The 26,586-nt window shown below is 35.8% G+C and overlaps 1 protein-coding gene across 1 annotated transcript in view; it reads left to right on the top strand.

Moving 5' to 3' along the window:
- The window catches only part of LOC145297911 (uncharacterized), a 41,008-nt gene extending 15,379 nt beyond the window's left edge, over positions 1-25,629 (top strand). The window contains exon 2 of the mRNA XM_080144247.1: positions 24,786-25,629. Coding sequence (XP_080000373.1) covers positions 24,788-25,591 — 804 coding nt within the window. The 5' untranslated portion in view covers positions 24,786-24,787 and the 3' untranslated portion in view covers positions 25,592-25,629. The remainder of the gene's footprint in view (positions 1-24,785) is intronic.
- The last annotated feature ends 957 nt before the right edge of the window (positions 25,630-26,586 follow it).

Raw genomic sequence — 26,586 nt, 5'->3', positions numbered from 1 at the left:
CTTTCATTTCTCTGTTCATGATGCCTACACCCTCCAGCACTCCTAAATACTTATATCCTGTATCTTCTATTTCTTTCATGATTTCTCCATTTGGCAGCACTATTCCATTCAAATGAACCTTTACTCCTCTTTTCATCACCAGCACCGCACATTTACTAATCCCAAACTCCATCCCAATGTCTCCTGAGTATGTCCCCACAAGTTCTACCAGTCTCTTCATTTCTACCGAATATTTTCAAATCATCCATAAATAGTAGATGGTTGAGGCGTCTGTCACCAGATCCAAAGTTATACCCCAGGTTTTCTCTCTTCAAGAGGATGCTCAGTTGCATCATTAGCATTACAAAAAGAAGTGGCGATAACGAATCTCCTTGAAATATCCCACGTTTAATGCCAACCTGCCCCATCTCCTCTCTGTTTGCTGTCAGCACCGTTTTCCATTGAGCCATACTTGTCTCCAAAAGCCCTACCACATTCTTAGCAACCTTCATCATCAATAGTGTTTCACGTATCCATGAATGAGGAACCATGTCATAAGCCTTTCTGTAATCGATCTATGCTATGCTCAGATTCCTTTTCTTCTTCTTCGCATCCTGCATTATTGCTTTATCAATTAGTAGTTGCTTTTTAGTACGTCTCGAGCCTTTCCGGCACCCCTTTTGTTCGTCAAGAAAAACACCATTACTCTCTAGATGTTCATAAATTTTCTCTGCAAATATTCCAGTCAACAGTTTCCACATCAATGGCAGACATGTAATTGGTCTATTATTATTAGCATCTGTTCCTTTTGTAGGATCTTTCCTAATCAGTGTTGTTCTTCCCTTCACAAGCCAATCAGGGACATCTCCCGACTCTACAACCCTTTGCAGAGAAGCAGCTATAGGTGGATAAAGGCATGGGAACTGTTTAAACCAGAAGCCCATCACTCCATCTGGACCAGGTGCCTTCCAGTTTGTCATCCTTTGTATGCCAGCTTTAACGTCATCGATGGTTATCTCAACGTTCTTCATCTGCTGCATTTCTGATAGGCATTCTCTGACCTCTCCCAACCAGCTAACCTCATTATATCGCCCTTCAACGGACCAAATCCTACTCCAGAACTTCCTTACATCTTTTGCATTTGGAGTGTTGTTATTTCCCGCATGTTTACTACCATTTAATTCTTTATACAGCTGAGACTGATTGTTCCGGAAAAGGTTGTTCTGCCGAAATGCAACACTTTTTCCAACAAAGTTCCTAATTTTTATCCCACCAGTGTGGATCTTCCCTTTCAACATTGTTAGAACGTTCATCGTTCCCTTTTTCAGCAATCTATACCTCCTTTCAAGCTCGTCCTTAGCTTTCTGTCCTCGTTTAACTCCTTTTCTTATTTCTTCGATTCTACCAATGTCCTTCCGCCACTGTTTAATACTTTCTTGTAGCAGAAGCAGCAATAACTAAAATGAGGGGAAAAAGAGCTTACCTCGGGTATGTCTGTTGTGTCACCAGTTGGGGGGAAAAAGAGAATTCCAAGATGGCGTCCGGGGGTTTTTATTAGCATTTACCCCATGCAACTCTCAGAAAATCACGTTTCTGTCTCATGTGATTATGCAAATGGATAATTCCCGGCCACTATAAAAGCAGGAGGCTAGAGACGAGTCGGCAGTGTCCTGCAAACTGTGTGTGTGGGTGTTTCTGGCGATTGGAGTGTGTCTTCTTTTACCACGGTTATCACGGACAGGAATTCCCTCTCTTCTGGAGGTGGGCGATATTGACTATTTTGAAGTTGTACTGTTGCTGACAGAACATTTATTTATTTTTTTTTTTTTTGCCTACTACATTTTTGTTTCAAGCTATTTCGGCCCGAATATGGCGAAGGTGCGGATAAGTAGTGATATTATCAAGCCGTTCTCTGGCGAGGGAGACGTTGTAGCGTGGCTGAAAAAAGTGAGACTTGTCGCACAACTTCAGCAGGTGGATGACGTAGCGAGTCTGCTACCTTTATACCTGGAAGGCGATGCGCTGGCCCTCTACATGGAAATGGAGGAGGACGATCAAAAGAAAATAGACCAGATTGAGGCTCGATTAAAGGAGGCATTTACTGATGACGCGTTTGCAGCATATAGAAAAATAACTATGGTTAGATGGGCTGGTGAACGTGTGGATGTGTACGCCAACAAAATCAGGCAGTTGGTTGGATTGGCCGGATTCACAGGAGAAAGCTCAGAGAGACTCACAAAATTAATTTTTGTCACTGGATTCCCTGACACCATCTCAATTGCTCTTCAACAGGTGCCGAACATCAAAGCCCTGACCATGGGGGAGCTAATGTCGAGAGCGAGAATTTTGACGACGACTGGCGAACAAAATCAGGATGTGGTTGCGGCCACACGCTCACCCAACAACAGGGCCCAGAATAATCCTGTTAACGTGACCTGTTTCAAATGCAATGTTAAAGGTCACCTTGCAAGGGACTATCGAAAACGTGGAACACGGTGTTACCGTTGCGGTGAGAGTGGACACTGGGCTCGGAACTGCTCGGGAAACGAGCAAGGGGAGGACGCATAAGCGCCAGTCTCCTTCCCAACCAAGATGTGAACACGACGCTCCCGGTGATAAGCATCCATGTTGACGGGACGCGATGTTTGGCGCTTATTGATACAGGATGCTCCAGGACAATTTTACATGCAGACCGGTGCCGGTCTTGGAGAAAAACAAACGTAAATGTCAACACAATTGGTGGAATGTCCCATGCGTGCTGCGGTGTTGGAACGGTCTCTGTATCCACTGATGAAGGTGTGTCTGCCAGAGTCGATGTGTTGGTGGTGCATGGCAAGCAACTGGGATTTGACTTGCTTCTAGGGATCGACGCCATAAAAGCTCTAGGAGGTGTCGTTGTCAAGCCTACAGGATCAGTGCGGCTGGGCGCCAGGAAAAGTATTAAATGCGCAGCCATTTCTATCGATGAACCAGATTTCACTGCTACCTTTGACCATCAAAACCGAACGTGGACCGCATCGTGGAAATGGTCTGTGGACCACCCCCCTGAAAGGCTGCATAATCGAGTGTCAGAGTACCCAGTGCCAGCAGAAATTCGTGAAGAATACACGCAGGAGCTCCACACCTGGATAGATAATGGTTGGCTCGTGCCATACCCAGAGGATAAATTGGGACCCCCCAAAGGTCTAATTCCCCTGATGGCTGTGATACAGCAGAACAAAGCCAAAGTGCGCCCGGTAATAGACTACCGGGAGCTAAATCATTACGTAGACGCATTTACGGCCAACGCAGATGTTTGTGCGGCTAAGCTGCGTGAGTGGAGACAAAAAGGTGCTAACGTGTCTCTACTGGACCTCAGAAGAGCATACCTACAAGTCCGGGTCCATGAGACACTGTGGCCATACCAGACTGTGGAAATCGATGGGAAAAAATACTGTCTGACCCGTCTGGGGTTTGGTTTGAATGTGGCTCCCTTGATAATGAGAGCAATTGTCAGCGAAGTACTATCTCAGGAAGAAGTTATAAGCCGCGCAGCATCTGCTTACATTGATGACATTTTTGTCAATGAAGACGTGGTGCCCGCGACCCGTGTGAGAGAACACCTCGCGCAGTTCGGGTTGGAGTGCAAGAACCCGGAGCAGTTGAAGGACGGTGCACGGGTGCTGGGATTGGCAGTCAGGATGGAATGCAATGAACTGCGGTGGAAGCGAGGAAATGCAATTCCGGAGGCTCCCAGTATTGTTACGCGACGAACAATCTTTTCCCTGTGTGGTCGACTTGTCGGGCACTCTCCGGTGTGCGGTTGGCTTCGTGTGGCTTGCGGAATACTCAGAAGGAGAGTAAGTTCGGTAACAAAGGGCTGGGATGATGAAGCAAGGGACGCTGTACTACATCGTATGATGTTCGAAACCTTAAAATCTGCACAGCAGAACGATCCGGCACAGGGAAATTGGTGTGTGGACGGCGAAGAGCTGAATGTATGGGTCGATGCTAGCTCCCTAGCAATTGGGGCAGCCTTGGAGATGTGTGAAACTGTGCTGGAAGATGCATGTTGGCTGCGACCTGAAGATGACTCTCAACATATCAACTTGGCTGAACTGGATGCCGTATTGAAAGGCATCAATTTGGCTCTCCAGTGGCAGAGCAAGGTGCTACACATAAAGACAGATTCTGTTTGCGTATACCATTGGGTCTCGGACACGCTAACTGGAAAGGCGCGAGTACACACCAAAGCAGCAAGCGAGATGCTTATTAGGAGGCGATTAAGCACTCTTAAGGAGCTCGTGAAAGAGTACGGGCTGACAGTGGATGTGACGCTGGTTCCATCAGCACGAAACATTGCTGACCGACTGACACGAGTGCCACAGCGGTGGTTTGAGGCAATGAAAAAGAAAAACGGTCTTGACCCAGTGATAGGCGCGGTCCACACAGACGAGCTGGATGAGAGTCAAATCATGGCTATTCACAAAGATAGTGGACATCCGGGGGTGCGACGCACTACCTACTTTGTCAGGAGAAGATGTCCAACCACGACAAAAGCAACTGTCAGAACGGTCATACAGAAATGCGAGGAATGTCAGTCCATTGACCCAGCGCCAGTCAGGTGGGAAAAGGGAAAGCTGGAAGTTAACGAGAATTGGCAGAGAATTGGAATGGATATCACGCATTATGGCACCTTCCATTTTTTAACTTTAACAGACTGTGGTCCATCGCGTTTCTCCATTTGGAGGAAATTGGCAAGGCAGGACTCGGCAAGCGTGATTCATCAGTTGGAGGCAGTGTTCCTCGAGCGTGGCGCGCCGCATGAACTCCTTTTAGACAATGACACAGCTTTCTGCAGCAATATGTTCCAAGCATTTGCATGTAAATGGGGAGTTCACTTGCGATTCCGTTGTGCATACGCTCCAGCCGGGAATGGCATAGCGGAGCAATGTCATCGTACAGTGAAACGAATAGCGGCTAGAATGTGTTGTCCCATACAGGAGGCTGTCTACTGGTATAACATCACACCAAGAGACGACACATCTCCCTCCACTGCGCCTGCCAACAGGATTTATCAATACGAAGTTCGAGTAAAGGAGACCAATCTCGCAACTGCGTCCCCAGGTCCCAAGAACAGCTTTTACCAGGTTGGAGATCGCGTATGGGTCAGAAGACCGCAAAATCGATGTACCACGAGGTTCGGCAAGGGTGAGGTGACCAAGGTGATCAGCCCTCAGTCGATTTTGGTGGACGGTGTGCCTCGTCACGTGAAGGATTTGCGCCCTCGCCATTATGTTGTTACATCGGAGGAAGAGGGAGACTCAGACAGTATGATGTCTTCTGAAAAGACAGAGAGTATGATGCAGGACGACGAAGAGGGTTTTGAGCCATATAATGTACATACTGAAGAAGCGGAGGAGGGACCACCCGTCTTGCCTCTACGAAGGAGTACCCGACAGAAACGAATACTGCCCCCCTGCCCTGATTGTGAAACACCGCCTATGGAGCAGACTGGTGGCAATAATGGCGATGAGGAGGATGGCAGGGAGGAAGTGCTGCCTCCGGTTCTTCGGAGAAGTACCAGACAGAGACGACTGCCCCCCTGCCCCATTTGTGATCATGAGATCAGGGGGGAGTGTAGCAGAAGCAGCAATAACTAAAATGAGGGGAAAAAGAGCTTACCTCGGGTATGTCTGTTGTGTCACCAGTTGGGGGGAAAAAGAGAATTCCAAGATGGCGTCCGGGGGTTTTTATTAGCATTTACCCCATGCAACTCTCGGGAAATCACGTTTCTGTCTCATGTGATTATGCAAATGGATAATTCCCGGCCACTATAAAAGCAGGAGGCTAGAGACGAGTCGGCAGTGTCCTGCAAACTGTGTGTGTGGGTGTTTCTGGCGATTGGAGTGTGTCTTCTTTTACCACGGTTATCACAGACAGGAATTCCCTCTCTTCTGGAGGTGGGCGATATTGACTATTTTGAAGTTGTACTGTTGCTGACAGAACATTTATTTATTTATTTTTTTTTTGCCTACTACATTTTTGTTTCAAGCCGCCTCTGCCAGTGTGACCTTCTATCCTTCATTTTTCCCTTTTTCTTCTGTAATAAGCCAAGACGATTCGCAATAACGCATGACGCTGCATATAGAAGCCTGTTAAGTTCCGTAATCGATATGTTCTTTCTTATGATGTTGTGAATTACTCCTTGAATTATTTTTACCTCGTTTTTCACCTTCCGCCTATCACTACTCTTCATACTTGGAATCTCTATGATATCGTCTCTAAGAAGAACTTTTCTTAACATCTGAAGTACTTCTTTTTCTACAGAAGTCAAAGTTCGAACTTCATCACCACTTCTCCATACATCTGCTCCTTTCACTGGTTCCATTGTCTCAGAGTCAATGATCTCATCTGCCTTAGATCCTTCAAACTCTTTCTCATTATTTCCTCTAACCATAGGATTCCATACCTCCTCAGTTGTCCGCCTCCCATCATCGTTTACATTTCCCTTCTGCACTTCCACTCTCTTAGTTTTTTCATCAGAGCTAGTTTCATCAATTTTACTTTCGTTATTCATTTCATTCCTAATCATCCATTCAATCTCTCCTCTTGCAATCACTAAAAGTAGGTTGTTATTTTTAATTTGTTTTAACTGGGATACCAAACTCGCGACACTTCTAGGTCCCCCTCCTCTCGATTCCCATTCTTTCTTCATTTTTTTGACTTCCACTTCTTGCAAAGCATTCCCACAGGACTCTTCTTTCCTCATCCGTCCATGTTATTTTTACATTTCCTGTTCCAACTCCCTTCGTGTCTTGGTACCCTTTCTGGCAATTCTCACTCCCCCTATATCCAGCCACATCGTCAGAATTTCGAACAGTTGTATGATAACGACAGGACCCACCCTGTTGACCAGTGGGACACCTATCTGACGTGAGACCATCACAAGATTTTCTAGCCTCATTTACATCGTTATTTTTAATATTTTGATTTGACATTCTCCCATAAATGGGGTTAGTGAATTTAAGGTTACACCACCACCGATAGTTTTATCAAGACATTATCTCTAGGAGGGTTCCCCACCAAGGTCAAAGATCCCCTCCCGACCTTTTTCCTCCATCACCACCACTATTCCCATTGCCACCACCAACAACAATAGAAATAAAATCTACAAATATAATAGCAACATTAATATCGGTAGCAATAATATTAACAGCAAAAACAACAATAGCAATGACAGCAAAAAACAACACCTACCATTACAGCTACAGTAATAATAAAAAATAATAAAAACATACCACCATTACAACCACTACCACCACTACTACTACTACTAGTAATAATATTAGTGGTAATAGTAATAACCAATAAAGTAAATTTGTTTTTTAATAATAATAACAATAATAATGATAATGATAATAATGATATTAATAATGAATGATGATAACAAAAATAAAAAATAATAATAATAAGTAGAAGAACACTGATAATAATAATAATAATAATAATAATAATAATAATAATAATAATAATAATAATAATAATAATAATAATTTCAGTTAGAAAAGCTTACTTTTTTCTTTTTTTTTTTTTGTAACTCCTCTGCCGATGTTGCTTTTGGTCAGAAAAATGTACACAAAAACATATAAACATAAAACATCCAAATATGTGAAAGACAATTCCTCGTTTAACCGTGAATTTAATTTTTAAATACTAATTTCAGTTAGAAAAGCTTTTTTCCCCCTCTGCTATTTTTGAAAACTCCGCCGCTGATTTTGCTGACGACCGGAAAAATGTACACAAGGACAGAAACATAAAACATCCGAATATGTGTAAGACAATTCCTTGTTTAGCCATAAATTTCAAGTTTAAATCAAAATTTCGTTTAGAAACGCTTTTTTGTTTCGTTTGTTATTTTTTTAAATCCGTCGCTGTTGTCGCTTTTTGCCGGAAAAAAATGTACACAAAGACAGAAACATAAAACATCCGAACATGTGTAAGACAATTCCTTGTTTAACCATAAATTTCAAGTTTAAATCAAAATTTCGGTTAGAAACGCTTTCTTGTTTCGTTTGTTATTTAATAATAATAATAATAATAATAATAATAATAATAATAATAATAATAATAATAATAATAATTAGAGAAGCTGTTTGCCCCCTAAATTCCAGTGAAGATCAATAGTCGCTGTCAACGAGAAATCAATGGTAAGCGGCCGTTACGTTAATACAAATGCAAACGCGATGGTTATAGAGAGAGGTGAAGAGTACTGGAAGTTTGGGGTGACTTGTTGTTACTGAGACTCTGGATAGCACCATAAGTTGTCCTTAAGGAGAAATATTTGATGCTAGCCTGTGTGACTACTCTTAGTGAATAATAATAATAATAATAATAATAATAATAATAATAATAATAATAATAATAATAATTATTATTATTATTATTATTATTATTATTATTATTATTATTATTATCATCATCACCACTACAACCACTATTATAATAATGAAAAAAAAATCCTTTACTCACATGAGATTATTCTGGTCAACCGACAAGACGCAATCAACGTCCAACTAAATTTTAAAATATTTTTTTTTGTTTTAATAATAATAATAATAATAATAATAATAATAATAATAATAATAATAATAATAATAATAATGTGTAACGGAATAACTCTCGGCTTTCCTTGCGGTTTGACGATTTTTAGGTGAACTTACCCAAGCTAATAATGGTTTTATAAATAATCTTCCGTTATCTGTCCGTATATATATATATATATATATATATATATATATATATATATATATATATATATATATATATATGTGTGTGTGTGTGTGTGTGTGTGTGTGTGTGTGTGTGTGTGTGTGTGTGTGGTAATGTTAAAACTTTCTGGCTACAAAAACAAAATGGAAACTGAGTGAAAGTAAAACGAATTACGAAACCATCATACTACTCAACAAATTGTATTTGTTAATTGTATTTTTGTTCATTAATATTTTAGGTGAAATTACAGAATAGTTTTAACACTTATTTTGTTATTTCTTTTTTGTTTGTTTGTTTTCTTTGTTGTTAAAATAAATCAAAAACATATTTTGAATGAAACAGTTTTTATAAATCAATGAAAAGACATCTCTAAAAATTACAGTAAGGTTATATGAGCGCATATGATTAAATTTTGTGCTTATGCAGAGAAGGTAATGTCTAGAAATAATAAGGTTTATAAACCCATCCTTAACATGGGGATGGTTGGGTGTTTTGTAAATATTATGTACTTTCACCTAACAATTTACTAAACAAAACTTACTGTAAAGCTTGAAATTTACCTGGAAATACCATCGGTACCTTTTTGCATAAATACCGTTAAGGTAGTTTTCAGTATTTTCAGATGTCTTAAGTTGTTAAGAAAGGTGGATAATTTTAAGGATTAAAAACCACGTAATTCATGCATATCATTATTTGATTTCACTAAAGGACGTTATTTTTTAAAACGTAAAAACAGTTTCGTAATTTGCTTTGCCTTTCTTGCTTCCTGAAAGTAAGAAGTAAGTTTATAACTTGAAAAGATAGCCGCTTCAGTTATTGTTTAGTGAAACATTTACCAATTGAGTATATTTTTGTACGAGTGGCGAAAGAGCAGAGAAAAATAGAGGTGTCTTCTTTTTTGATGAATAAACGAAATGCTTTTTTGTTAAGATGTTCTGATACTCTAAAATGTGAATTAGAAGTAGGAACCGTATAATATGTAATAATTAATTTGTTCGTTTGGCTATATGGACGTGAAATCGTAACTGCGAATGATTTGTATTTTTCGTGTTCCAAAAAAAACTCTACTGCTGATTGCGGTGTATCCTGTTATTCTGTATAACGAACAAGGTAGGTGAGGGGTCGTTAATGCAAGTTTTTAGGCTAAATACTATAATTTACTCTCTTTGGTTTACTCTCTCAGATACATAATCCTATACAGGTAGTAGTAAATATTTCACCTTCATTAAATTTACTCCTCCAACGGAACACAAACTCACCGGGTGTTTTTTCATAGCTATACAAACCCACGTGTCACCGAAAAAATTATTCGCCTTCTTAGGAACAGTCATTTACTACATAGTAACTTAAGCCTAGAAACTTTCATTAATAGCTTCTTCCCTACCTTGTTTGTTATACGGAATAACACGATACACTGCAATCAGCAGTAGATGTTCCGTTTTTATTGTAACACAAAAAATACAAATCATTCGCATTTGCGATTTCACATACAAGTAATAATATGATATTTTCAGTTATATAGAGCTTATCGATTATTATATTGTATTCAATGTGGTAGTTATTTTGATTGTAAAATAAATATGACTTGGGTACCATCACCCAGAATCGAAACAAATATATATAGCTCTCTAGGCGTATACGTTACCATCTGCATTATGTCCTTAGATATGATTTTTTAAATAACTCTGTAAAAGGCATAAATATATATTTGTGCCTGCGTACAAGAATATCTTAAATCGACTTACGCCTACCAAGTGTCAATTTTTTAAATTTTGACCCATCATGTCTATTTTTACCGGCTAACGATCGAACCAAACCTGTTCCACAGGCTCAATTCCCTCATATATCAAGTTTCAAGTCTGTAGACCAAACAAAAATGAGGAGATTGGTAGAGACCCTTCCTTAAACAGACAGACAATACCATATATATATATATATATATATATATATATATATATATATATATATATATATATATATATATCAATATATATATATATATATATATATATATATATCAATATATATATATATATATATATATATTGAGTATATTTATGTAGCATATTTGAAAAATTTCATCATATGCTTAAACATGGCATTAAAGCAACTGCATACAATGATTGTGTATACTCTTTATTTGGAGTATGGTTTGAAAGTGATTTAAAGCCACGTCCAAGACACACACGGGCACGTGCGTGCGCGCGCACACACACACACACACACATATGTATATATCACATGTGTAAGTAGACAAAAAAATAAATCGATAGAAAGAGTGGGGCAGAGCAACTTGCATATTTGAGATACCAATTAAAACACAAGTGCAGTAGGTATACACGTAATTCTTTGAACTGCATCTAGTAAAATATTTAAGTTTTACTTTTTACCTGTTTTAAAGATGATATCAGTAAGCTGGCCATTTATTCTTCTATATACACTCAGTTAATCGAACTCTGAATTTTCAGTCAAGTCTTTTCAGCATATCGATGGGTATGTTGGCTCGACGAATGTTGTTTTTCAGGTGAGTCAAGGTGCTTGGAAGATCATTGTAAATAATTGATTTCAGATGTTCCCATAAAATAGTCACATGGTGATAAATCAGAGGACCATGCTGGCCAATGCAGATCGCCTCTCAAGGAAATGAGGTGTCTTGGGAAGTTCTGCCGCAAAGCAGTCATTGACGTGCGCGCTGTATGTGCTGTACCACACATTTTCCACGCCCATCTGGTTCAGTGTTGGTAGGAAACACTCATTGATCATGTTGATATAACGGTCAGATGTCACTGATACTGCTTGTTCGTTTTCTTGAAAATAAAAACGTGTCAATTATGCAAACTCGCGATAGTGCACACCAAACAGTTACACGTAGTGCATGTAGAGGACGTTTATGAAGTTCTTTAGGGTTTTCAGGACTCAAATGGCGCATTTTTTGCTTATTTACAGATCCTGAGTGTGTCGTCAAGTAAGCCCAAAAGTGCCTCACACGTAGTTTCACGAGCAATAAAATCGCGTGGCTTAAGTTCCTGAACGATAACCAATTTGTAGGGATGAAATTTCAATTTTTCATTGAAGATTCGTCACACAGAACGAGCAGACAACCCAAGAGCAGATGGGTTTTTGCGGGCAGATCGTAGGGTAGATCTCGAGGCAGATTGTCTTACCGCGTCAATGTTGTTGGGTTACCTTGCCGTTCGTAGGAGGCCAGGTTTCTTTTTCTTTACATCACCCGTTTCCCTGAAGTTGTTTACCCATGAAACAATCGACTGCCGGCCAGGAACACGATAACGGGGTGGGGGCGGCAATATTAAAATGTCTACGAAATGCACGTTGCGTTGCGATGATTGAACGATCGCTTGAAAAAAAAATGCCTTAACAACGAAAGCGCGTTCCAACTTCGTTCACTCACTGGGGTTCCTGAAAAATAAATAAAAAATAAATAATGCACATTAAAACCAATTGTTAAGCCTCACCTTTCCAAATAAGCTCATCTTTACTATCCTTGAAGCAACCAACCTTTTAGGGCGCGGAATTTAAATAAGCAAGTTAATTTGCTCCATCCTGTATTTGTGTGGATGTGAAAGATACTTGTTGCATCACGAGAGGTGTTCATAAGAAGTAGAATAAAGGTATGCACTTCGGTCTTTTCTTTTATTGGAAAAGACGGTTCCCAAATGCTCAGAAGTATTATTATGAGTGTAAAAAATCTAGATAATTTTCTGACATCTGAGAATTATGATAATAACGGAAAATACATGATCGATGATGAAATCAGTTGGAGACTTCAGCAAGGAGTTTCGAAAACGTGGAGTTTTTTTTAATTTTTTGGTGCACAGTCTCAGTTTAAATCATGGTCTTAAGAGGTTTCATGTCAGAAACTTGATTGGGTGACATGGGATTAAACAAAAGGTTATGTTATTGATCACAGGAAAATCTCAGTACAAATATTTGTAATTATTTCTTCTGAGAGATTTCCTATATTTTAAATGTGTTTAGATGAGTTTATGAATATCTATCAGAGGTGTTATCCACCCGTTTTTAAGTCGGTTGGAAACAGCATTTCTATTGTTAAACGCGTAAATTGAATGAGCACATCTTAAGAATGGGGCTGTTGTTATTAGATATTTTTCAATCTTAACAAAAAGTTGACAGTAATTTGATGGATTAGCCTCCTGTTTGTGTGTGGCATCTGAAAATGTGCCTTCCCGATAACAAGTTTATGGTGAAGCAAGGGTTGCATAATTCCAACTTCTCCTGACTCAGCATAATGTAAGTCTAGTGTCAAAATGAAATCCAATACAATCAAAATCAATGATGAGATAAGAATAGAATTTTCCTACTCCTAGAAGGTCTATTACGTAAAGTGTTGGATCTCCTTGGATAAGCAATATAGAGGCTGGTATGCATGTAAATGGTGGAGTAAATTTGGAAGTAGGGATAACCATAAACATACCGTTGATAACCTTGAAAAAGATTTAAACCTATCTGATCGTTCTTATGAATGAAATAGTAAAGCAAATTGGGCTGCTTTGCATAAGATTGTAAATTGTGAAAAAAAAAACTAAATGAAAAATAATATTTTAAGGGTCCTTAGGGGACTTCCTTTGTAAATTTTACATAACATTTCTTTATATTAAACAATACAGTAATGTCCACATTATCTAGTGATTGGACTAATAGATGCTGTTTTAGACTATAAAGTAGATTATGCTGGATCCAATTAATATCGGTTCTATTTTGTCCCAATTACACATTAATACCGTTTATATAGAAATGTATGAACATGCACTTTTATTGCAGGGGTTACGGTTAGGGTTAGGGGTGGATAAAATAGAAAAATGTGTTAAATTAATCGTGTATAATGGATCTTTCATATTACCAGTAAAAAACACATTATTTTCTTATTTTACCAACCGATCAAAACAACAGAGCAGATACAATTTAAGAAGAAGTACAATAATACAATAGTCGTTAATAGTTATGCTTCGACTTCAGATAGACAGATATAAAATCTACATTATTAATAAATGTATAATGTATTGTTATAAAATTATCCTCAAATTATCGATATTCTGTAAAACAACGCAATCATCTATATTCCATAATGCTGGAATACCATTTTTTTTTTACTTGCGTTGATACATGATTGTTGTCTATTGAAGATTGGATTTATTTATTAGTTTAATAGAATTGTTAGTTCCCGTTCAAATATCCTTAAAAATCAGTCAAAGACGCCGGAGTTAGAGATTGTCTGGCAAGTTCAAAAGAGTAGATGTGTTAAAAAGGTGTGAATCACATGAACATGACGTCATTGGAAAAGTGAATAGAGATTTTTCTAAAACCAAGAAAAACGATTTGAAAGCGAGTCGAAGGCCACGTGAAAATGGGATCTTGAAAATGAATAGCTAAAACTATGTGGTAAAATATAGGATGCCCGAATAAAGGAGTGGAAAGAAGGTTCGCATTACAGGCGCTCTGATTTGGGCCAATTCCATGTGTGGCCGTTTAATTCAATAATATAGGCTGAATAGAGCAACTTACATGGGAAGAGTAACGATCAAGCAGTTAATATATGAAGAGTTAAAGTGAAGAACACGATTAAATATTTAAGTGACCACTATCGAAATATTTTAAAGTAATAGCAACAGCAGCGTGTGTTGGAAATATATACTCTCGGTTGGACAAAAGATTAAATCACCGACTTCTTTCAATTTATCACAGTGCAATAAATATGTGTATATATTTTTTTATTGGAATCCTTTGAAATAATTAATTTGTGTATTTATTTATTTATTTATTTATTTATTTGTGGACTGTTATCATCATCGTCATAGTCGTTTCGGCCAATTCATCATCTAGTCTGCTTCAAGTGATTAACCGTGGAGGGATAGAAATGCTGAGTCTTGTGACTATATCCCCAGTAATTACTGCCTTCCATAGTTGTTGCTGTCTCACCACGTTTTGGCCAACTAATCCTCTGGCCTGCTTTGGGTAGGATTGAAACCGCTATTTTCGGACAATGCTCGCCTGGAACAGTAGAGACTCAACGCCTCTATCCACTGTGCCAGGGGCTCCGAAGGGCGAACAAGGCTGGATATTTTGGTTTTATAAATCCAAGTTTTTGTTTTTATCTGGTCTTCCATTGTCTGTCTCCATATTTTCAAACTGTATCTCCTCCGAAACTAAACGGGTCAGAGTGGTACTAGGGCTTTCAATGATTGCATTTTTACGAACTGTTCTTTTATGGACCTTTAGCCGGTTAAAATAATTTTTAAAGGGTCAAAAATGGGTCAAAATTGAAAAAAAATATTTTCTACATTTATCTTAGTTAATTTTTAATTTTTAATCATTTCCTATGCGTGTCACGTTGGTACAGTAGCAACGTTAACAGCTTTGAATGCTACAGTTTGGCTTTCGGTTTCGATTCTAGATGATGGCATCCAAATATTTTTTTTTACTTTTGAAGTCACTACTCTATAATAATATATACGAAATCTGGACAAATTAAAATTCTTAAGCAAATATACATACGCATATATATATATATATATATATATATATATATATATATATATATATATACAGAAAGAGGTTTGTGTTTACTATAAACTTTTTACGCAAATATTACGCAAGTATAAATCCTGTAGAATATCTGCATAAATTACGCGTAATAGTCAAATAAAGTTAATCATCCCATAAGAAAACTGAAAAATTAATAGGGAATTAATTAAAATGAATGTTTAAAAGAATTTGCAAATTAGCTAGATCTTTTGAAAATAAATGTAATTCCACGACCCATATATAACAAAGTTGTATTTTCTTTTTAAATAAATTGAAAAAAAGGGTCCTTAATGCACAAAAAAATCAAATTTATAGGAGTATAACTATATGTCTATGAAAGTGAAATTGTCTGTCTGTGCATGTGTGTGTGGAGGGGGTCTGTGTGTGTACATTTCCCTACCAAATAACTCTGTCCATTTTCAGTCTACAGACTCGAGATTTGACGTAAGGGATATTAAGATTTGGGAAAATTATTTTAATTCGTTTTCGAACAGAAATTTTGCTGTCAAGGGGTCGAAGTCCACGCTTCGACCTTTGAAAACTCTACCAAACTCCTCCGCCAAATTTTGGGACTAAACACTTGAAATTTTAAATGTAGGTTACTTGGACATGGATCAAACTTTTTAATTTGATTTGAGCCCATAAAAATAAATGTTAAGGAGTCAAAATTGGGGGTCAAAGTTTTTAAAAAATTGACCTCTTTGGTCCCTACCAAATTATTAAGCCAATTTTTGTTCTAAACATTTGAAATTTTACATAAAGGATATTCACACATAGGATAAGTTATGAACAGTACATAGGGCCTGAGCAAAGCCGGGCTGAACTGATAGTATATATATATATATATATATATATATATATATATATATATATATATATATATATATATATATATATATATATATATTTGGAATCTTTTGAGATGAGTGTTTTGTGTATTTATTTATTGCGGACTGTTATCCTCATTGTTGTTTCAACACGTTTCGACCAACTCATCCTTTGGCCTTCTTCAGATGATTAACCGCGGCAAGATAGAATCTTATTTTCCGAAATTTAGATGTATTATCAAAACTCAAATACAACGTCTTATTTCTTCCGGTTTTCTTCCACAGTCGACATATGTGAGGATAGTCCTCACAAAATAACCTCGGGGCTGTGGTCTGAAAAAAGATTAATAAACAAAACTAGAACACAAACTACTCTCTCTCTCTCTCTCTCTCTCTCTCTCTCTCTCTCTCTCTCTCTCTCTCTCTCTCTCTCTTACATCTCCACTAGCAAAACAGGCATTCTAATATATATACGCCCATCTGCAATGGCTACCTCATTTACACACGCTGTAACACGCAAACTAACAATGCGCCAGCCGAAATAAACATGTCTCTTCAAATTCTCCTAACAGGCAAAACACCTTCCTTCGACTAGAACGACACTGGAGCATTCTGAACGCTCAATCTATCCCACATTTCTATTTTTGATTGTCTTAAAAAAAACAATACAATATTCAAAAATCATTTTTTGAAATGTCATATATTCAACAATACAACATTCAAAAATCATTTTTTGAAATGTCATATATTCAACAATACAACATTCAAAAATCATTTTTTGAAATGTCATATATTCAACAATACAACATTCAAAAATCATTTTTTGAAATGTCATATATTCAACAATACAACATTCAAAAATCATTTTTTGAAATGTCATATATTCAACAATACAATATTCAAAAATCATTTTTTGAAATGTCATATATTCATCAATACAATATTCAAAAATCATTTTTTGAAATGTCATATATTCAACAATACAACATTCAAAAATCATTTTTTGAAATAATGTCATATATTCAACAATACAATATTCAAAAATAATTTTTGAAATAATGCGATATCTGCCTAATTTTCTTATTCCAATTAAAATGTCCAATTTTAGATTTGAAACGGTTGCTATTTTATAGTCAAATTCCTCAATTCGAACAAATGTTTCGTGTTTTGCATTCAAACTTTTCAAAAACTGCTTTTCTTTTCATAGAGAATGCCGACAAAAATCATTACCGTGCGTCTTAATAAAACCCATAAGATCATGAGATATTCACGAGTTTTTTGTACTCTACGATACACTCCTGTTTTAGCACGAAGTGACACAGCCAAAATCGTTTGACGGCGGCGAAGTATGAAGAATACTTTTGTTTCCTTTTTCATATATAAATAAAGCGAGTGAATCCATCGTACATTTTTCTTTTTCCTCTGTTGTATTATTATTCATTGAATTCAATTGCTTTCCTCGTTTTCTTTTTGTTTTCTGAATCGCAAACGAAGCTTATTTCCGTACATTGCAATTCTTTTGTTTACTTAGGATGGGCCAGTTCGTCTGGTAAGTTTCACATGCGTTGAGGTCATCACAATGAGACAAATACGTTTCGAACAATGTAAATTATTGCTGTATATTTGTCCACAGCTGACGATGATGACACATATGTTAATTTCGCTGATGAGTGACGGTATAGAAACCTATCGTAGTATAGGCTATAAGACAAACTCCTATAATGTTTCTGAATTACGAAGATTGATAATCCGTATTATTTAGATTATTCGGACTACTGTTCCCATTTGGAGTGTTATTCCCACAACGTTTCGGTTGATGTAATCTATGATCTGCCTCAGGTGTATCTCTAAGTGTATATAAAATAATTGGGCTACAATGCAATAAAACAAATGTCACATTTTAAATGTATTTTTTTAGTTGTGCTGGTTTAGTCAATAAGATTTGATTTTTTTTAATAGGTAATGTCGAGGCTGTTTACCTTAGCAAAATAGCATAAATCACCAACGACTATCTTTACTGATTAAACGATCTCATTTTTAAGGTGCGTGAAAGCTGACAACGTACGTACGAACGTGAAATGCCATATATATATATATATATATATATATATATATATATATATATATATATATATATATATATATATACATATATATATATATACATACACACACAGACAGAAAGAGAGATATATACACTTATATAGATACTAAAAGAAATACTTCAAGAGGTGTGAAAACTTACTATGTACTTTTTTGTTTAATCCATAAGAATACAATTTTTGTACCTTAAGTATTGGAATGAAATATGAAGATATTTTCCAACAATAAGAGGGCATAAATGAACTTGATCAGAAACGTTCCGATATAGACTAAGCATAGCGATTACGTAATCCACAACGGTATTTGTTAGGCAAACGACACGCACACACTTCGGTTGGTGTATCAAAGGCTGGAAAGTCCAACGAAAATGTCTTCTTTGTTTAGACGTAGAATCTTTCTTTGTTTAAACATGGTGGCGGCTAAAATTACACATAAAAATCTCAGACATATCTTCTTTACAATTTTAGTTTAAAAAAACGACAAAAGTCCTTTCGTTAATCGGAAAAAATGTTCTTTTATGAGAATTCCTCAGGAATAACTACAGTGCGTGAGAAATTGTTCAATAAAAAAAATTTGATGAGCTTAGACATTGTGGTCTCGCTTTGTTTCTTTGAATATATGTATATATATATATATATATATATATATATATATATATATATATATATATATTGCGTGCATCTATTTTTCATATATTCCACGAGAATATTCTTCGAAAATACATTGCTTAAGTTCTCACATATTTTATTAAAATTAGATATAAAATACGCTTTCGGTGACATCAAAACCAAGAAAATCTAAGTTTTCCATCAACAGACTCTTTCATTTTTCAACCGGTTCATCTTTTGTGTAGACCTCGAATCATGTAAATTGCTTCTATTCTGACAGATTCACTAAAATTAGTACTTGAAATGGCAGCTAATGGAGTCGTCAAGGTCAACATACTTTTATTATTTTTACATCTTAATGACACCACGTACGGAGAAACTGTAGAGACCACAGTCGACGACTTATACCGCTTTTTTTCTTTATCATCCGAGTTTTGAATGCTAAGAATGTCATTTCAACGAATGACCGAAGCACTTCAATTGATAGATGCACGTACACTCATACAGTTTTGAAGAATAGTTTTGCTCTTTCAATGTTAGTCTTTTTCTACCTTAAACATGATTTCTTAAACAAAGTAGATACTGCAATTTAAAAATGCACAAACTTAATATGTAACGTAAAGTCCAACGACAGACTTCAATAAATAACAAGGGAAGAGTTATTTGAGTCTCGCCGGTCAAAACGGCTTTTGTAATGAAAAATTAATAAATTAAATAAATGAGCGCAGAAATAACTTTCCATCCCACATGACCCATACAAACAAAAGGAATAAATAAAATGTTAGACCAAGTTCACTAACTTAAATCTCTCTATATATTAGCATCGTCTACTAGCCGCGTTACAACTTACTTGCAGCACCTGATCCAACGTAATGTGTATCTCATCTATCGGTAGTCTAGATGACGATAGCATTCGCATGGGAGTCTTGAACTCAAATTATGTAAATGTCACAGATGCAGATGTCTCTTTCCAACATGCATACATCATCTGAGCCAATAATAACTTTTCACCCAACAAAATCCATGAAGAAGGGTACTGTATTTTCGAATCAATTACTGTTTATTTTCTTTTAACATAAGCATATCTTCATAAATTAACTTAATTACAATTTTGAAAGAGAGAAGTAGAAAGATGTATTGATTATTTAAATTTCAAAATAGTAATTAAATTTATTTTCTAAAATAATCGAGACAAAATAAAATGCGAGGTTAATTTCATTTATGAACCTTTACCTTTGGGTGTTTATTGCATCGCTCTTGCTGGTCAAAAGTCACTGCTCGATTTCGACACCGGCCGTCGGGTTTCAGTCAGGCACGTATTAGAGGGATCCTCCGTATTATTTAGATTCTTCTGACTACTGTTCTGATCGTGGCTGTAACCTTCGACCTTTTTCGGGTGTATTTTGTCGAAATCGGGAATCTTTCTGTCAAATTCGGAAATCTGGGTATCATGCTCTCGTTCCGTCAGCCATCACTGAGTAGAAATCGTAAGCATTCATATTATTTGGATTATTGTTCTCATCTTGTGTTATTTTCACAACATTTTGATCGATGTAACTTCCGGCTTTCTTCAGTGAGAGCAAGGACCTAATACTCCCTGCAAATACAAACAGCATTACGGCAGGCTATCACACGTATACGGTCTTCCTAAGATTCATAAAAACTGTATTACATTTAGGCCTATTGTCGAGGTTCAGCGTGCAATCCATTGAGCCGATTCGTGGTACCTATATTCACCTCAATCATAGGCAAATTTCTATCGTACGCCAAGAATTAGTTCACCTCGTGACAATAATCAACAGTGCTGCCATCAATTCCAACCAGATTGTGAATCTAGATGTAATGAGTCTGTTCATAAAAGTTCCCGTTGACACTGACGAGATAATCTGACTTCAGACACTTGACTGAAGGAACGCACTTGCATCCCAATTGACAATATAATTGAGATGTTGACATCCTGTGTTACACTACATACTTCGTGATGGGATATGATATATACCAGCAGGAAGAATATCTGGCGATGGAATCACCATTGTTCCCAATACTGGTCAATGTATATATGAAATACTTTGAGAAAAATAGTGTTAGTATCAACACCACTAAAACCAATAATGTGGCCGCGATATGTGGATGACACATTCATATTTTGGCCTCACCAGGAAGATGTTCAAACATTACTGGACAATGTGAACTCTATCCATCCATCTATGCAGTTCATGATGGAAAAGGAACATATTAACAAATTTTCATTCTTAGATGTACTGATAACTCGCACTAGTTAGAGTATATCGAAAGTCAATTTTCACTGGACAGTATTCAAATTTTTACTACCACCATCCATATAATGTAAAGAAAAGAACCGTTCATTGCGTACATCACAGAGCAAAAGCAATATGTTGTAACAGCAATGCATATCGAGAGGCGATGAATAGTTTAAGAGAAACCCTCCACAGAAATAACTATCTCGAGATCATGGCATCAGTTCAAAGAAATCTGGATGAAACCCTCCAACATAACGCAGTTTGTATTTTTAGTGTTGTCCGCTGATGATTGAACCTTAAGCTTTCAGAAAAGTGTAATTTACAACTGATTATTAGCAAATACTTTATATCCACTACGCCACGTGTGCTTACGGAGAAACTACTTAGTAAAATTAGGTTATGATTTCCACTCTTCTAGACTCTAAGGATGTTCCTGAAAAACAGGAAAATGTAATATTGCGAACTACTTGATTAAGAAGAATAAATAAATAAAAAGGGTAAAAGAAGCAGGATCTTTATTTCAAGATGTTTGTGGGACAAGACGAAAATCAATAAACACAACAAAGAATCTCAATAGTCAACACAAGTTATTTTTAAGTATTATATATATATATATATATATATATATATATATATATATACTTATTTTTACATACTCGCAAGGAAATAAATTTTATAACAAAATTCACTCTCGAATTGAATAAAGCTTAATAACACGTAACCAAACAAAATGCAAAGTGCATTCATGCGCACACATGCGTATGCATGTGGAAACCCCCACACACAAATCAGAGCCGACATATTGAAGCGCGCATATGTACATACGTGCACACGTACACGCACAAAATTTCCCCTGTCTCATTACTATGGCTAGGCCAACAGCATATTCTTCTCGTTGTTTTGACTCTCGAGTGTTTATCCGTTGATATCTTATATGCTTTTATATAGAGTAATGTGGTTCTCGGTTGATTAAGTGTGCCTAACTGTGTCGGATATATACTTGAGAGTAAAAACAATGAAAAGAATATGCTGTTGTCAGAGCCCTACTCATTACCAAATATCAGGCAAACTTTACTGTGAGACTAACAACATTAAGGAAATATTGTATTTTAATTTTTATTCTATTCTATCTTATCTGTATTCATAAATATAACTCTGTTTTATTATCAACATTTGTCTCATCCGATAAAGATAAAAAAAAAACATTTTATATAAAAGCATAGACCACAAAAACGTGGTAATTAGAATGTTTTACGAGTAACAATCAAGAAAACATTAATTTTCACAAGAGATTAACAATGGCCCAAATATCATTATTAGTTATTAAATTATAATTATTTTCTATATAAAATATCATGGGTATTTTAACAAAACAAAATGAATGTTAAAATGGAAATAAATTTAGATTTAATTAAAAAAAAAAACGATATCCTACAAAAAAGAGATCTCAGACATAGCTTATTGAAATTATTTTCAGAGTTGGATTCCAATATGAAATGTACGAAAATATAACCTGCATTCACAATCCAATAACAAGAGAAATCTAATAAATTGCGTATATTTATTTATGGTCAGTAATATGGAAACAAGTATAAACAAAATAATAATTAAAAGGAGAACTAGTAACAAATAATGATGCATGTATGTGTATTTGTGTATGTATGTATGTATGTGTATTCGTTTGTGTGTGTGTATGATATGTATGAGTATATTTGCGTGTGTATATATACACCCATATACGCACAGACCAAAACAAGCACATTAAAATCACTTACAGACACGCACACTACACACACTCATGCGCTCTACCACATGCACATGAACATACACACACTTATGAAACAAAGAAACAACAGGAAGACATACACATACGCACGCACACGCCACATACTTACTTCTACAATGTTATTTATCCGTATGTAATTGATATCCCAAGTAGTTAAATTGCATATAAGCATATAATTTTTTTTATATTTATATATATATATATATATATATATATATATATATATATATGTATGTATGTATGTATGTGTGTTTGGGCGTGTGTTACATTTCTCTATGTATCTGTATGTCTGTTTGTCTGTCTGTCTGTCTCTGTCTTTCTGTCTGTCTGTCTCTTTCTCTCTCTCTCTCTCTTTACATGCACACACATATCTATGTATCTATGTACCTATATATATGATTACGTCATTTAATCACATAAATTAATATACGAAGATATAATTTATGCGTATACTTTTCAGTAGTTACCTCAACAGTGCTCAATGCATAGGTAGAGCTAGGTAGTAAGTTATGAAAAAAATTGCCATATATATTTTCATAGCTAACTATATATATATGTGTGTGTGTGTGTGTGTGTGTGTGTGTGTGTGTGTGTGTGTGTGTGTGTGTGTGTGTGTGTGTGTGTGTGTATTAGTTACGTTATGCTGTAGTTCTATCTATTCATAAATCGTGTGCTAAACTGCTCGGCGAATGTATATAACAAACACTGTTGATTTTCGGTAAATAAAAAAGTGACAATTTTATTCTTGCAATAATACTTTCACTTTCACGAATAAGCTATGGTATGAGGGAGAGAGATGGTGTGTGGTGTAGTGTTGTGGTGACGACAAAATGACAACTCGATCGGCTCGATGCCATTCACTCTCTCTGACTGAATTCTTCCTTGGCTGGTATTTGTTTTTATTTACAAAAACATAAGATAGGAATTTCTTTTTTCGATGCCGCATTCCACTGGCCCTTATTAAATTCGTCCAAGGCCAGATTTCAATATGACTGTTTTCAAAACTTGTCAATTGAAGAATGTTGCTTTTAAAGCTTCTACACACTTCTTTCAATTGTTATGACTTTTGATGACATTTCTTGGTTTGTCAACAATATTAGCGTGTGTGCTCCATATGCGTGTGTATACCCAGCAATAATTCCGATGTTGTTCAGAATACTATTCAACACACACACACACACACACACACACACACACACACACACACACACACACACACACAAACTCTATATATCTATCTTTCTTTCTCTCTTTGTCTCATACCAAAAGGAGACTACGTTGATGAATAGAGTCCAATTCTGTTGGTTTATTGATTACGCACAAGACGTATTTGATGATATGTTAAGCATTATTTAAAAGGAACATAACAGAATAGCTTAATATATAGACTGGTTTTTCATTTATTATTTTTAATAAAAAATGATTGAAATACATTTATTATATATACTTTTTACTTTAATAAAACTTTTTTCCATTTTATATTTAAAGTTATTTGTGTTTCTTAATTTATTTGAAGTAATCGAACTATTTTATATCTGTGTATAGGTAAAAATTCCTACGCTCATCGCATTTGAATCGGTTAAAAAGACAAAATATTCTCGTTGAATCAGTGGTCACGAGTACAAGCGTTTGCCTTCATATCGACTATTTTATAGCATCGTAGTTTCAAATATCACACTGATTGTTTTTTTCTATAGCGCCCCAGTTATTTTCTAATCGATATTAATCATTATCATAAATGGAAATATGGATGAAATATATCTAATAAAGGGCCTTAACTTCTAATCTTGTTTATAAAATTAAAGAAAAGTTGATATACCTGGCATAGATGGGTACCTTGGCAAGTTTTATATATTCATATTTATTGAAAGAAAAACAATTAATTCCCTCTTTATTTTTATTTTTGCAGCCATGAAGATGCCTAAGGTTTGCTTCGTTCTTATCTTGACAATAGTGTCGACAGCAGAAACCAGTTTTTCTGTAATGAATCTTCCAGAAAAACTCCAAGATTGCTATTCGCGCCTGTCACGCAGTTCAAGCAGCTACCCCATCTTCAGTCCGGCTTCGAGACAACGCTATTGCATAAAACAGTACCTCAATCGACGTAACCGTGAAGACTGGTTGCGCGAATCTCCGGTGATTACAAGTGATAATGGTTTTAAGACGACAGGCTTAAGCGCATACGAGCCAGACATTAATGTTAATCAAATATATTGGTCACCGCCACTTCAAGAATGGCGGTACCCCATCATCAACAATTTTTGGCAAGGGAAAACACAATATTGGCCAGCGGTGCAAACATCCTTTAACCAATTTTGGAAGCCTTCTACAAAAGCGTCTTTTCCTAAAACATGGAACACAAATGATTTCTTTAAGTCACATTCCAAATCCGGATCTTCGGAATCTCAATTTCCGGTGACTACGACCACGATTGCACCGAAAACAGAAGCATTACAAATGACAACGACAGCACCAATTAAATGGCAAAGAAATCAGCAATTCTTCAATGTCCAGAAAAATCCGGTTCAAAGGACGAGATACTGGCTGGCACCAATGTGGTCAGTCGTTCCAAATTATCTTAAAGTTCCAAGAATACCATTCAACAATAAGTGGAGACATCCGAACTGGGGTTTGGAAAATCCTTGGGATAGAATTAACAACGCGTACGATATACCAAAGTATCCAATAATTCCAATGGAAACGTTTTCGGAATAGAACAACCAATAATTTTCGTTGAATATTATATATATATATATATATATATATATATATATATATATATATATATATATATATATATATATAGTAGTTACTTCAACTTTCGGAGAGCAGAAAAGAGCTTATTGTCCTTATGTAAATATATGTAACTAATACATTTTTAAAAATGGCTAAAATATGTTTTCACGTTTCGATCGATGCAAACATTAAGAAAACAAACGTTCCGAAAAGAAACAAAAACACAAAATAGTACTAACTTTATTTGGTAATTTTTATTTCCGTTCGAATCTCATTGCTGTAACGAATGTTCCGTTATATCATTTGCGTAAAGTAACTATAACCGTTAAAATGTTTCCAAATGAAGTCATTTGATTTTGTTTTCAAGTAAATATACTTTATTGTGTTCCAATCTCTGAATATTTGTCCGGATGAAAAAATGTAATAAAAATCATACGGACCAACAAAAGCACAGGATAATATGCGATATTAAACTTCAAGGAAATTTTACCTTTTAAACTGTATTGAATCAACCACCTCGATTCACACTGAAAAGGAAAATCAACAAATATTTCCTGGTGAATTACATCCTGCACAGACTAAAAAGAAAACTAAGGACAAAAGCCATGAGAACAACATTGCGAAAAAAAGAAAAAACATCCAACAGAATGGTATATTCCATACCAACAAATTGGGCGAGGGGGTAGTCAACTCGACTGTTCATTTAATTTAATTTAATTTTTTTTTTATTAAAAATATTCAAATATGAATAACTCGACAGTAATACAATTTCAGTACTTCAATGTCTATAAATTGTACAACGACCGATTATAACATAAACATTATATATAAACATTATATATAAACGTTATATATAAACGTTATATATAAACGTTATATATAAACATTATATATAAACGTTATATATAAAAATTATATATAAACATTATATATAGACATTATATATAAACATTATATATAAACGTTATATATAA

This window comes from Euprymna scolopes, chromosome 18 (genome assembly GCF_053919585.1).
Source record: "Euprymna scolopes isolate OS-2025 chromosome 18, ASM5391958v1, whole genome shotgun sequence".
NCBI lineage: Eukaryota > Metazoa > Mollusca > Cephalopoda > Sepiida > Sepiolidae > Euprymna > Euprymna scolopes.
The sequence above is the reverse complement of the archived record's forward strand: the minus strand, read 5'-3'. Positions and strand labels throughout refer to the sequence as shown.